We start from the raw sequence: 13,186 nt of genomic DNA, 5'->3' as shown, positions 1-13,186 counted from the left end.
AGTGATGTGGTCTACTTTTTTGGTCCTTGTTAGGACTCGAGCAGCAGCATTCTGTACCCAAGACAGATGAGCTTTCGGAATGTGAATTATTATTTGATTGGAGCAAAGATGTTATGATAAAAGTACAGAAGAGGACTAAGGACATTTTTATATTTATTTTTATTTTCATTCTGAGATTAAAGTCAGAGTTTTGGGAGTAAAGACAGAAATTTGAGATTAAAGTCAGAATTATTTTGTCTCAGAATACAAATATATATATATAAATATGTATATTATTATATTATATTATATATTACATTATGTTATTATATAAACATGTTTCTTTGCTCGCTGCCACTGAAAAAAACTAAAATGAATGAGATGGCGAGCAAAAAAATGTTTTTTTAAACATGTTATTTTTTTAATCAATTCTGTTGCTCTGAGACAAAATTCAGAATTCTGTCTTTAATCTAAGAGTTCTGACAGAAAAGTCTGACTTTGGGAAAGCCTGAGAGTAAAAGAACATGTAAGAGGTGTACATACATTCTTTAATGTCTCAGACTCAGATTAAAGTCAGAATGCTGAATTCCATAAAAGTGAACGTCAGAATTCTAGAATCCTTCCTTAATTCCAGAATTCTGAGAAAAAGTCAGAATTCTAGCATTCTGACTTTAATCTCGATATTTTAAAAATAAACACCTTAAACATGTTTTTTTTTTGCTCACTTGAATTTGGATAAAATAATTACTCCTTGAAAAAAAATGTTTTGCTCTCCCCCTTTCAGTGAATTTCTCTCTCAGTGGCCCTGATCCTCCTCTGTTTATCAGACACCTGGGAATGATAAAAGCTGTCTGAGTGATTAGAGTTATGAATAACTGATTGAATAACTGTCACCTGTAAGAGCTGAATCTAACCACCAGGTGTCACTAATCATCCTTTGGTATTTTTCATGTGATGGAATTTTCGGCTTGTATTGTGATGAGTAATTGTACAACATGTACATTTGTACATTAAACCCATAGACGGTGTAAAATAAAATACACTAAACCACAGACAGACTGATGGGTAACAATTGAAACAACATTTTAAACAAACTTGACAAAAAAAAAAGCAGCGATGAAATGTCCAACACATATTATTATTATTATTTTTATTCATTTATTTTCTTATTTTTTTTAAATTTTTTTATTTTTCTATTTATTTTTTTTATTTAATCATTTTTATTTTTCTATTTTTCTTAACTTTTATTTTATTAAATTATTTTCTTATTATTTTCTTATCTTTTTTTTGTAAAATGAAAAAAAAAAACAGTCAGGGGCGAAAACAAACCATGACGTCACTGTTCCTCAGCCCTGCCGCGGGGCATTGTGGGAGATTCTGACTGAGCCGGAGACATTTTGGATTTAAAGGGGCTGAGCTCTGAGCTAGCCGTCAGTCACAGCTCTCGGTGAGTACTGGCTTTATCTTCTCTTACTGACATCAGAAACCTTTCCTCCCTGTTCTGTCACAGAGTTGTGAATGTAATGATCTTTAATTCAGGATGAAATTAAAGGATTTATCGGCATTGGAGGTTTAAAGAAGGAGGGAAGCTTCAGGAACCAGGGAGTGGTGATGCTAGCTGCTTAGCTGGAGCTAGTGTTAGCTAACCGGAGCGTCAAAGTGATAAAAACAGCTTCAGTGTGAAGGATTAAAAACCTTTGAATCACAGGACAGATATAATGTGACTTTGAGAGGACTAAAGATCACACTGACAGTTTGTTTAATCTCTATATACTGAGACACATCGTCAGACTGAGCTCAGCTCTCCTCCTCCTTATAATCCAATCAGCTCAGACTCTGACCTCTGACCTCTGATCGATGATCAATCAGTTATATATATATGTGATCGACTCACTTTTATAAAGACCTGGGTCCTGTGCTGTCATTTTAAATTATGTTCCCTCTCTTGAGGACTAATGTAATATATGATTCATAGGCCAAGCTGTGAAAATTCATCTCAATATTTTGTTTGTTAGAAATATTTTTTATTCTATTTTATTTGTATTTATTTATTTTTTATTTTATATGTATATAATAAAATTATTATTTAATTTTATTTATTTATTTTATGTATCATATCTTCTTTCTAACTCATGAGTCCTTCCTGTTTTCTTATTTTGAATATAACTTATTTTAAAACACTTTGGATTGGACTCTAGTGGTTGTCATTGAACGATGTGTTCTTGTTGGTCTGTAAAAATATAAAACTTGGTAACAGCTGAAAAACCCAATAAAAATATAAATATTTATATATAAATAATCTGGTTAAAAAACACTTTAAATACACTTACATTTCATGAAACAAAGATAAAAACATCTCTCTATAAAATTAAAAAAGTAGGTATTTACATTTCTTTATGTTTTATTATTCAGTTATGTGTAAGGATCCTAATATTTAAAAGAATGTGAGACTTTTTCTGAATAATATATATATTTGTGTTATTTAAGTTTTATTAATGTTATTCAGACATAATGAAGATTTATCATTGATAGACATGAAGACAATTTTGGGGTAAAAGAAAACAGACAAAAACATGATAAATAAATAAAAAACTTAAGGTGTAAAATCATGAAAGATTGTGTTTAATAAATATAACATGATAATAAGGATTACACCTTACCCTGGAGATTATTGTAAGTGTCTGATTACATCATCAGAGTAAATACGGATCAATGACCTCAGACTGATTCATTTCAATGGAAAAGGTTTTTGTTTTGGTGAAGCTCTTTAAGTCAGAAACACTACAAAGCATTAAAAAGGATTAAAATGTTTATTATGTGTTGAATAATAAGCAACATAACGTCAAATGAACTTCAACTTCAACTCAAACTTTATCATCATTCTCTGGATATCTTTGTAAACAGCTGAACAAAATAAAACAACAGAACAACTGAACTCATCTTTATTTATAAATCACCTTTCATACATTCAAGCATACAGCACACAGAGCTTCACAAGAACAGAGACTGAAAACAACAGAAATATGAGATATAGAGGAAAGTAATTTAAAATACTTAAAAAAAAAAATAATTCATAAGATCAGATAAATACCAGAAGAATTTAATAAAATGACAAAGTAATATAGATTAAATAAAATGAAATAGAATAAAAAAATATATATATATAAAGTAAGATAGATTAAATTAAATTAAATAGAATATAAAAAATAAAAAAATATATAAATTAGATAGATTAAAATAGAATGAAATAAAATGGAATAGAAATAAATACAAATATATAAAGTACGATAGATTAATATAAAATAAAATTGAATACAAATAATGTTAAAAAATGTTTAATAACAGTAATAATGGTAATATTGCAGTCGAGGAATACAAAAAAATTGCTCCAAGGTAGATTTAAATACCCAGACGTCTCCCTGTTTTCAACAGGAGGACAGTCTAGGTCTGGACTGGCTGTCTCAAGTGGACTGAATATTTCACATGTAGTGAAATGGAGCAGAAGAAGTGAGGTCATGCAGGGAGCAGGGTGTGCCTTCAAATGTACATGGAATAAATAAGGAGCATGTTATCTGTGTGCTCTGGTTTGAAGCTATTTGCAGATGTCCTGAAGGCCTGTTAACATCATGTAGCATCATTTACACGCAGAAGCAAACATGCTAAATGAAACCCAGTGTTAGTTTTGTCGCCTCTCTCCTGTCGTCAGTGTGAAGCTTGTATCAGCCCTCTGTGAGCAGAGGGAACAGGCCTCCAGCAGCTGTGCAGTGACGGATGACTGTGGACAGCGTCGGTGGCACTTCCCTCCTGCTTGTCCCTGGCCCTGCCACACCCTGCTCTCTGGCTGGCTCTCCTTTGTGTCTGCTGCTGATGTGGATGATGTGTTTGGGTTGCTGTTTGTGCAGGAAACGGAGGAAGATGAGGTGGAAACGCTCCTCAGGGGGGAGATGGCACAGAGCTTGGACTCTGCGGTTTGCTCTCATTCCATTTCCTGTGTTAGTATTTTCTGATTAAAGAAACATCAGCACCACACCCTCCCTGTGACGGAGTGTTTCCAGAGCGTGTGCAGGGAGGACTGTTGGGGCTTGTTGTCGTCAGTGAAACTCCTCATCACAGCTGCATGACCGACATTTAACTTTCTGAGTTCTTATCCTGCTTTAGGCGGACTCAGGGGGGGAAATTACAGAGAGCAGGATTATGCACAAAGAGGGGTGACCGGGTTGATCCTCCTCTGGAAAGCAAGGAGAAACAGGTGACTGAGAGATGATGGTGTTTTTTCAAAGGGTGGTGTGATAATGTGCAGCCCGGGGGCCTCCGGAGATGCAGATTAATGAAGACTGGAGCTCTGGGAGATGACCCGGGTTTCCAGAGTCCACAGAGTTGTTCCTTTAAACACAGAGTGGCCTTTCATAACGCGGCTCCCTCCTCTCGGGCTTCTGGGCCTGATATGCTCTGATTGCTGCAATATTGTTTGACCTTTGGTTCCCCCTGTAAGGTGGAGTCATGTGTCTTGTCTATAAAGATGCAGGTTTGTGATCCACCTCATCAAAACCATGTCAGATAAACACGTACATACACGGCTCTGTTGATGACCTAGATGTAGAGGCTGTCATGTGTTTTGTTGCACTCCTTATATGGGTCTACTTCCACCTTTAGCAATTTTCACCTGGGTGTGTTTTCATCACTTTAGCGTGATTGTGTTTGGATGTTTTGTGGCGTCTGTGTTGGACTTTGTTGTCTGTTTTGGTGTTTAAAGCTCCAGTAAGGAGTTTTCATGTTGTGTTGTTTCTGGCGCCCCCTCTGGATGAAGTCGGTAGTGCCCTTCTGGGATGCAAACTACATTTCCCATGAGCTCCATCACCCTCTGGGGTAAAGATGTGTCTCTTCTTCTGAATCCTTTCTTCATCTTTTATCAGGACGCAGAGTGATGACATCATGTTTGCGAACTGTAACGGAACAACGGTTCAGGGGTAGATAATCTCCCCCCTAAAAAGCCCCTGCTAGAGGGGTAGTACTTTTCAAAGGTCCCGGGACTTTCGGGGGGGCAGGGCCTGCAATCCTGAACATGTCTAATTGGTAGATTAATCGCAGTGTTTTTATTCCGCCCGCCGTCCACAATAACATCACACACATCTGTGATTCACTTGATTTCTCTTTCTTTCATTAGTTTTTATTTGTTCTATCTTTTTTGTATGTGTACTTTTCAAAAGAAGAAGCTGTGATTCTCCGGGTCAACTTTTTTGCCAATTTTTTTTTTTCATTTTGTTTTTGCCAAAAAAAAAAAATTCAATTTTTTTTTTCAAATTTTTAATTTTTCAAAAAAAAAAAATTCAATTTTTTTTTTCCCAAAAATTTTTTTGTCAAAAAAAAAATTCAAATTTTTTTGGTCAAATTTTTTTTTTCAAATTTTCTTTTGTCAATCTTTTTTTTTTTCGAAAATTTTTTGGCAATTTTTTTTCGAAAATTTTTCCAAAAACCATTCACAGTCATTGTTTTTTCCATCTGTGATTCACTTGATTTCTCTTTCTTTCATTAGTTTTTATTTGTTCTATCTTTTTTGTATGTGTGTGTACTTTTCAAAAGAAGAAGCTGTGATTCTCTTGATTTAGCAGCTTGTAACAGTAGTCTTCTCTCAGCCCACCGTGAATGCGTCTCTCCTCCCGGTGTTACGGTTTTAAAAGTGACCCTGTAAACTGGAGACCTTCAGCTGAATGTGTCAGTGTTTGTGGAGTTTACACAGCTGTTGAAACAGAGGGAGTTTTAAGATTCAATATCCTCATCAGATATTTAATGATCGTCTAAAGACGTTTATGAGGGATGCATCCGGCTTAGCGTCTCCAGTTAATAGGGTAGCTGTTTAAACCAAAACACCGGCTGATCTCTGCCACGGCTTTTTGAGTGCAAAAGGATTTTAAAGCCGTGTTGAAACGTCTTTGCTACTCGCGCTTATCTCCTCTCACGTGTTGATTCAGTGAATCCATCTGTGATGAAATATAGCACCATCTAAAACAGCACCAGCTGAGTCTCTTCAGGCTAACAGGCTAACTGTTGTGTTGCTCATAATGACACCTGCCTGTCCGTCTGCTTCTATGGTGTCATCTGTGATGAATGGCATTCGTCTTTGTTGTACTGCCCTCTACTGGTCTGGTGGTGTAGTGCATTTACCTTTTTATTTCTCCATACGTCACTGGCTTGATTTGCCCGCCCGTCAAAACGCAGACAACAATGGGGGCACAGGAACCTTTTAGTTCAGGGTAAAGTAGTTCTGGGGGCTAAAAGACCCCGGAACTCTTGGTTGAAATGCACTTAAAGCTGATCAGGACTTTCATATGAGTTTGAATGTTTTCTAATTGTTGCTGCTTCAACATGTTCTGCTAAACACACGATATTTAAGCGTCAGTCTTTAGTGGGTGTAGCTGAATTATTGAACCTCATGTGATTGGTCCCTGGGGAGCAGGTGATGTATTGATAGGTGATTGATTGGTCCTTTTCTTGGTATCAGAGAGAAGCTGGAGCTCTCGTCCCTGCAGCCCTGAGTCATGTTGCTCGTCTCCCTTTGACTGCACGCTGTAAACAACAGGATGCATACGTTCGCTCATTGTTTCGTGCTGCTGAGGTGAGATTATAAACCCCGGCGCTGCGTTTTAATCTGAGTAATAATCTCACTTTCAGCAGCATGAGATTGTAGATTTGGTGCTTGCAGCTTTGAGCCTATAAATAGAGTAATGGAGCCCTTCCCGTTGTGTCTCATTAAGACCTGATCCTTTGTGTCTGATGAGTGCAGAGGAACAGAGTCTCCCTCCCCCACCCTCCTGCCCCTGCTCCTCCACCCGCCCCTGCTCCTCTCTCCCCTCGCCGTGGGTGGGGCTGTGCCTCTCGCTGTACACTGAGGGAAGGTCATCAGCCGCCTGCGAGCGTTTCCCAGTCCTCTTCCTCCTCTCTTTCATCGCTCCCTCATTCCTCTCCCTCCGTCTCTCAGGGAACATTTTGAGGAGCTTCTCTTTGGATTAGCTCAGCAGTTTTTATGATGCGCCGTGTTGCCGTGTAGCGCTATAGCTGGAGGAGGAGTCATTATCTCATCGCCGTCGCTCCCTGCCAAACTATGATGCTGATCTGCTGCTGAAGCCCAGGTTAGTCTTTGATCCAGGATCGATCGCTTCTATCCCAGACTCACTCAGAGGGTTGTTAGCTTCTTTCCTTTATGTTGTTGTCCTTCGTTTTTCAGGATTAGACATAAAGAGCAATACCTACTTATCTTTGGGGAAGTCGCTGCACCTTCTTATGCAGAAAAATGCAACTTTGAATAAGTTTGCATGAGATTTTTAGAGCTTTACAGACTAAAAATGTTCGTGCATCACGTTTTATCTTCATTGCATGAGAGTTAAATGATCAAACAGGCAGATTTTGCCCCCTTGCGGCTGATAAACATTGCATGACCTGACATGAAAAACCCCAAACAGCTGTGTCTTTAAACACACGATTAGTACCTGGAGGATGTATTTTTCGAGCATCGTGAAGCAGGAAGTTAAAGATTAATCTGAAGAGCCTGTTGGACTTTATCTCTCCTCTTTTAAAGACTTGGGAAATATTAACTTGAGCTGTCAGAAGAAAGTCCTCCTTACAGTTGTTTTTATTCTTCATCAAGGTGGAGACTCTGTTTGATTCCCTCCTGCCCGACATGAAAGGAAGTCTCTGTTAGCTGCTGCGTGAAGCTTTTCATCCACAGAGGAGTTAAACTGCTGAGACTCAGAGGAACCGCTCGGTGTAATCTGAATACCTGTGATCGTTCGGGAAGCTGAAAGTTTTATATTTCTGACTTTCCTCGCTCACACAGCTCCCATGTGACACAGTCGTCTCTCTCTCTGCTCATGCAAACACACGATTTGTTTACGAGGTTTGAGGAGAACTTTATGTAAAGCAGAGTCTGTGTGCTCACTGAAGTTTCTGCGTTTTCGTTCTCCTAAAAAACATGCTGTGTCTTGCATGCTGAATAATTTCACAGTGAGCACATTTTACTGCTCTGCAAGCTGCCGACTGCTTACTGTAAGCCCTCTGGTCATTTTTTGGCACCAGACTACACGGCCTGTTTTAGTCGACTGAGCTCTCACCAGATCTGCTTTTTATGCTCATTTGAGCTTCATCGTTTCAGTGTGTTGGGGACTTTATTAGAGAGGAAAAGGAAATGTGGAGAGTGAGGGGAGGACATGATAGTAGGGGTCGAGTTCACGCTTCAAGCCAAACTGGAACCCCAACTTAAGTACCTTTTATGTTAGATTCTTACTTGATTCTGATTGGTCGGAAACCCCATAACAATAGAGATAAACACAAAGGGACAACCTGATCACACACGTCATATCAAATCAATCTGCAGAGAGGAGAATAGAACGGAACAGATCAAAGCAGAATAGAATGGAACAGATCAAAGCAGAATGGAATGGAACAGATCAAAGCAGAATGGAATGGAACAGATCAAAGCAGAATAGAATGGAACAGATCAAAGCAGAATGGAATGGAACAGATCAAAGCAGAATAGAATGGAACAGATCAAAGCAGAATAGAATAGAATGGAACAGATCAAAGCAGATTAGAATGGAACAGATCAAAGCAGAATAGAATAGAATGGAACAGATCAAAGCAGAATAGAATAGAATGGAACAGATCAAAGCAGAATGGAATAGAATGGAACAGATCAAAGCAGAATGGAATGGAACAGATCAAAGCAGAATAGAATAGAATGGAACAGATCAAAGCAGAATGGAATAGAATGGAACAGATCAAAGCAGAATGGAATAGAATGGAACAGATCAAAGCATAATAGAATGGAACAGATCAAAGCAGAATAGAATGGAACAGATCAAAGCAGAATAGAATAGAATGGAACAGATCAAAGCAGAATAGAATGGAACAGATCAAAGCAGAATAGAATGGAACAGATCAAAGCAGAGTAGAATGGAACAGATCAAAGCAGAATAGAATGGAACAGATCAAAGCAGAATATGATGGAATGGAACAGATCAAAGCAGAATAGAATGGAATGGAACAGATCAAAGCAGAATGGAATGAAATCCTGCAGAACTAATGGAAAGATAATCAAACACGATGAACTGAATGAGAAAAATGAGCATTTATATTTTTAGTGTCAACTTGGATCCATACTCTGCACACTGAAGACTATCTGCACTCATTGTTTCAGCAGTTTGAGAGAGATGTCTGCATCAAGTTTGACTGAATATCAAAAGTTTTGCTCAGTCGGAAAAATTTTAATTCAAGCCTCAAACTTCAAACATTTTTGAAATTCCTGTATGGATTTGTGTAAGCGGTTTGTAAATCCAAGTAAGGCCGAGCTTTTCGTCTGAGGTGAAGGAAAAAAACTCAACCGTACCATGAGCAGAGCACTTTGCAACATTTAGCAAGTTACAGTGGAAAGGACAAACTTCCTTTAACAGGCAGAAACCTCCAGCAGGACCAGACTCATGTTAGACACATCTGCTGAGACCGTGTTGGAGAGAGGGATAGAGGGAGATGAAGAGAGAGAGAGATGATAGTGGTGAGACAGATGGTAGTAGTTGTAGCAGCTGGACGTCTGGCACGTCCACAGCAGCAGAGATCCAGAGGAACCTACGAGACAAGGGAGCTCAGGGACTCCAGAAAGGTCTATGGTTAGTAACTTTAATGGGACAGGAAGAGTTAAAGTAAGAGACGGGAGAGAGAGGGAGAGACAGGATCCCAGTGTGTCAGATCACATAGCAGTCTGAAATAATGAACCCTCCTTCAGAGCTGGGATGACATGATGTGACGTGCATAACAGAACAAGACGAGGAGGATTACTGGAGGACTGGAGGCCGGCTAGAGAACCAGTCGGGTGTGTCGTCTGTGCAAGAACTGAAGGGTTACTATTAGACGGACATTAAGGCTCCAAGATCTGCTCAAACATTAATTAAGGGTATTTTTAAAGTCCATAATCTGAGGGTCTAAGTCTGGAAAATGTTTGATCTGGAGGTTTATTGAGTCTTCTATTAAATATATTCAGTTTTTGGTCAGTTTGTTGGATGAAACAGTATTTTTGAAGACATCGTCTCTCGCCTTGAGAATGTGTGACGGGCCTTTCCTCTCATTTCACACATAAACAACAAACAGACGAACCAAAATCACAATAAACAGATTAATTGACGACCAATATAAACAATATTTGCAGCTCTGCACAGCAGGATCATGCAGACGAGGCTTGCATCATCCACTCAAGGCATACATCTTTCAGTCCCAGTTGTTGTCTTTCATTCTGACATGCGTTTCCTGCAGAGACTGAATGCATGCAGCAGAACAAGGAGTGGCTGCCTAATGGTGCTGTAGTGTGTTCTCTCTTGGCAGATGGCACTCAGCTGGTGTTTGATACAGCTAGGCCCCCCTCACAGTATATGGACCCAGGTCTGCGGATCTGAGGGCAGGGCTGTTTTTTTTTTTTTTCCTCTTGACATTCACTGGATGTGGCACACGCTGACGTGTCTCTCTGAGTCACAGGTTATCTTCGGAGTGTTTGGGAGGAATAGCACATGTTCCTGCGCTGACGATTCTTCAGAGCAGTGTGTTTGTGGAGCTGTGGAGCTGTGGAGCTGTGGAGCTGTGGAGCTGGATCACTGAGGCTTTTGTCGTGCCGTCCCCTCCTTGACTCCGTTTGGCACCCGGAGGCAGACACACTGCAGCATCTGTGTGCCCTCTGTTCGACGGAGAGCTGCAGTCCTGCTCCAAACCAGCTTTATAAACCCCCTCAATAACACGCCCCTGTGTCCCCCGGCTGCTTATAAAACAGAGATTCTACACAGCTTTAACTTTTATGGAACAATTTGTGCAGCGCTCGGAGCAGAGTCTCGTTGATGCATGCTTTATTAAACTCTATTCATTCTGTGTTAGATTTAACAGGATGAATAACTGCTCATGTTTCCGTCTCATGAAATTTGAATCCCTCATTTCCCTGCAGAGATAAAACACGAGTTCATTTCCTTTTTATGGCTGTGGCGTCGCCGGCTGATCATGCTAAGATTGACGTGTGTGCATCCAGAGCTCTGCGAGAGTTTCTGTCATGCGTTTATGTACAAGCGAAGTTGCTTACAGGAGAATAGAGGAGCTATATTCTGTATCTGAGTGTTAAACAAGCACAGCTGCATCTCTGGACGGTTATGAAAATGTCCTCTAATGTTGCAGCTGTTCAAATATCCCCACAGAGTCCGGCCCGCCTGAGGATGCATGTTGTAACAGCCGCTTCTCTTTGTTTTTCCAGGTTTCCCAGAGCGACCTAGAAGAAGATGTCCACCATGGTGTACCCGCGAGAAGAGAAGCTGGAGAAGCTCTCTCAGGAGGAGATCATCTCCAACACCAAGCTGGTGATCCAGGGTCTGGAGGCCCTGAAGAACGAGCACAACTCCATCCTGCACAGCCTCCTGGAGACCATCAAGTGCCTGAAGAAGGATGAGGAGGCCAACCTGGTGCACGAGAAGTCCAACCTGCTCCGCAAGTCGGTGGAGATGATCGAGCTGGGCCTGGGAGAAGCTCAGGTGAGATGATGGGAGCGATCTTTACCGCTTGTTTCTGCCGTCACTAGCTCAGGTTCAGAGATGAGGATTGAAAACACCTTTGCTTGCTTTCTCTGTTTCAAAGCAGAGGTTTTCAATCAACAGGTTGCAGCCTGCTTTTTCCTCTTCATCTCAGAAACACTCGCATCTGCTTCAGAGCAAGAAAGATGTCCGCCCATCTGTGCTCCCCCTCCTCTTTTGCACGCTCTCTCCGTGTAAGTGTGAGGCGTGAGGAGGCGAGGAAGCAGGGCGCTGAGCAGAAAGGAAACTTTGGTGTTTGATGGATTATAGAAAGATTGTTTCAGACAAAAAGCAGAATTACCTTTCGCAGCACACAGAGGGGGATCTGATCGTTACAGGCTTCGTAAGAAAACAACAACCATATTTGCATATCACAAATCATCTGCACAAAACTTCTAGAACATCTTCAGGGTGGGTTGCATGAGTATACACAAACACCCAGCACAGTAAGAATGTCCAGGAACATTCACTGAGAGTGATCAGGCTGTGTCGATGAGGTTTCAATCATGCAGCTGGTTTGAATCTGTAGCAGGACGAGTGAAAACATCTGAGGATGAAGGAGAAGAGTCGTCTTCAAGATGAGACCAACAAGTGTTGATGTAAACATAATAACCATCGTCTTATTGAAGGTCTCTGCCGCTTCATCCTCCATCACACTGAGGCTTTCACAGCTTGATGTCATGTCCTGCCGCGTGAGACGTAAATACCTCCTGACAGGGAAGACTTTCAGAGACATGTGTGAACAAGTTACTTTAGAACATTACAGGGACAGAGCTCCAGGAGATATCAAGAAAGTGCATAAGTGAAAAGAGGACTACAGAGAAATAGCATATACCGCTCTGGACCACATGGGGGTCTTACTTTCAAAAGGTCTAGGAACTTTAGGGGGCGTGGCCTGTAATCTTGAATGTTCCTGATTGGTAGAGTACCCTCAGTGTTTTTGTTTCCCCCTCACACACACCTGTGATTCACTTGGTTTAATAACTCCTGAACATCGGTCTTCTCTGAGCCTGATAGTGTGAATGCGTCTCTGTCAGCTCCCGGTGTTCCAGTCTGAAGAGTGACCCTGTAAACTGGAGACCTTCAGCTGAACGTGTCAGTGTTTGTGGAGTTTACAACAGCTGTTGAAACACAGAAGGAGTCCTCAGGATCCTAGTTTAGTTTTTATTCTCCAAATATCCTCATCAGATATTTAATGATCGTCTAAAGACGTTTGTGAGGGATGCATCCAGCTGAGAGTCTCCAGTTAACAAGGTCGCTCTTTAAACTGGAACACCGGTCCATCTCTGACATGGATTTCAAATCAGTCTTCTTGCTTTAAGTCGAGCGTTTCCGACGTTTTGAATCCTCTTTGTCTCTAGAGCTCGTCTCCTTCCAAGAGTTTAATCGACAAATGAAGTTGCAGTGCCTTAACAGCACAAGATGAATCTCCTCTACTCTGTTGATAGATGAGTCTAGGTGTCAGAATCAGTAACTAGAATAAAACAAAGTGCACAGAGGCATCTCTAGTTCTTTAGATTTAAGTGCAGAAGTGTTTACAGTGAGCTCGATCAGCACAGAACAGTAAATGTCAGAGAGTTTGTGAATGAGAACACTTCACAGTAAAGAGCCCGCCGTGTGTC

General features: G+C 40.5%; 1 protein-coding gene across 2 annotated transcripts in view; it reads left to right on the top strand.

The window, feature by feature from the left end:
• The first annotated feature begins 1,314 nt into the window (after positions 1–1,314).
• klc1b (kinesin light chain 1b) overlaps positions 1,315–13,186 on the top strand; it is a 38,151-nt gene continuing 26,279 nt past the window's right edge. For both annotated transcript variants that reach the window (XM_034682098.1, XM_034682097.1), the window contains exons 1-2: positions 1,315–1,426; positions 11,252–11,525. In XM_034682098.1, the coding sequence (XP_034537989.1) occupies positions 11,277–11,525 (249 nt within the window). In that variant the 5' untranslated portion in view covers positions 1,315–1,426; positions 11,252–11,276. The remainder of the gene's footprint in view (positions 1,427–11,251; positions 11,526–13,186) is intronic.

This window comes from Notolabrus celidotus, chromosome 4 (genome assembly GCF_009762535.1).
Source record: "Notolabrus celidotus isolate fNotCel1 chromosome 4, fNotCel1.pri, whole genome shotgun sequence".
In the NCBI taxonomy this organism is placed as follows: Eukaryota; Metazoa; Chordata; class Actinopteri; order Labriformes; family Labridae; genus Notolabrus; species Notolabrus celidotus.
Note: the sequence above shows the minus strand (reverse complement) of the source record. Positions and strands in the feature narration are given on the sequence as shown.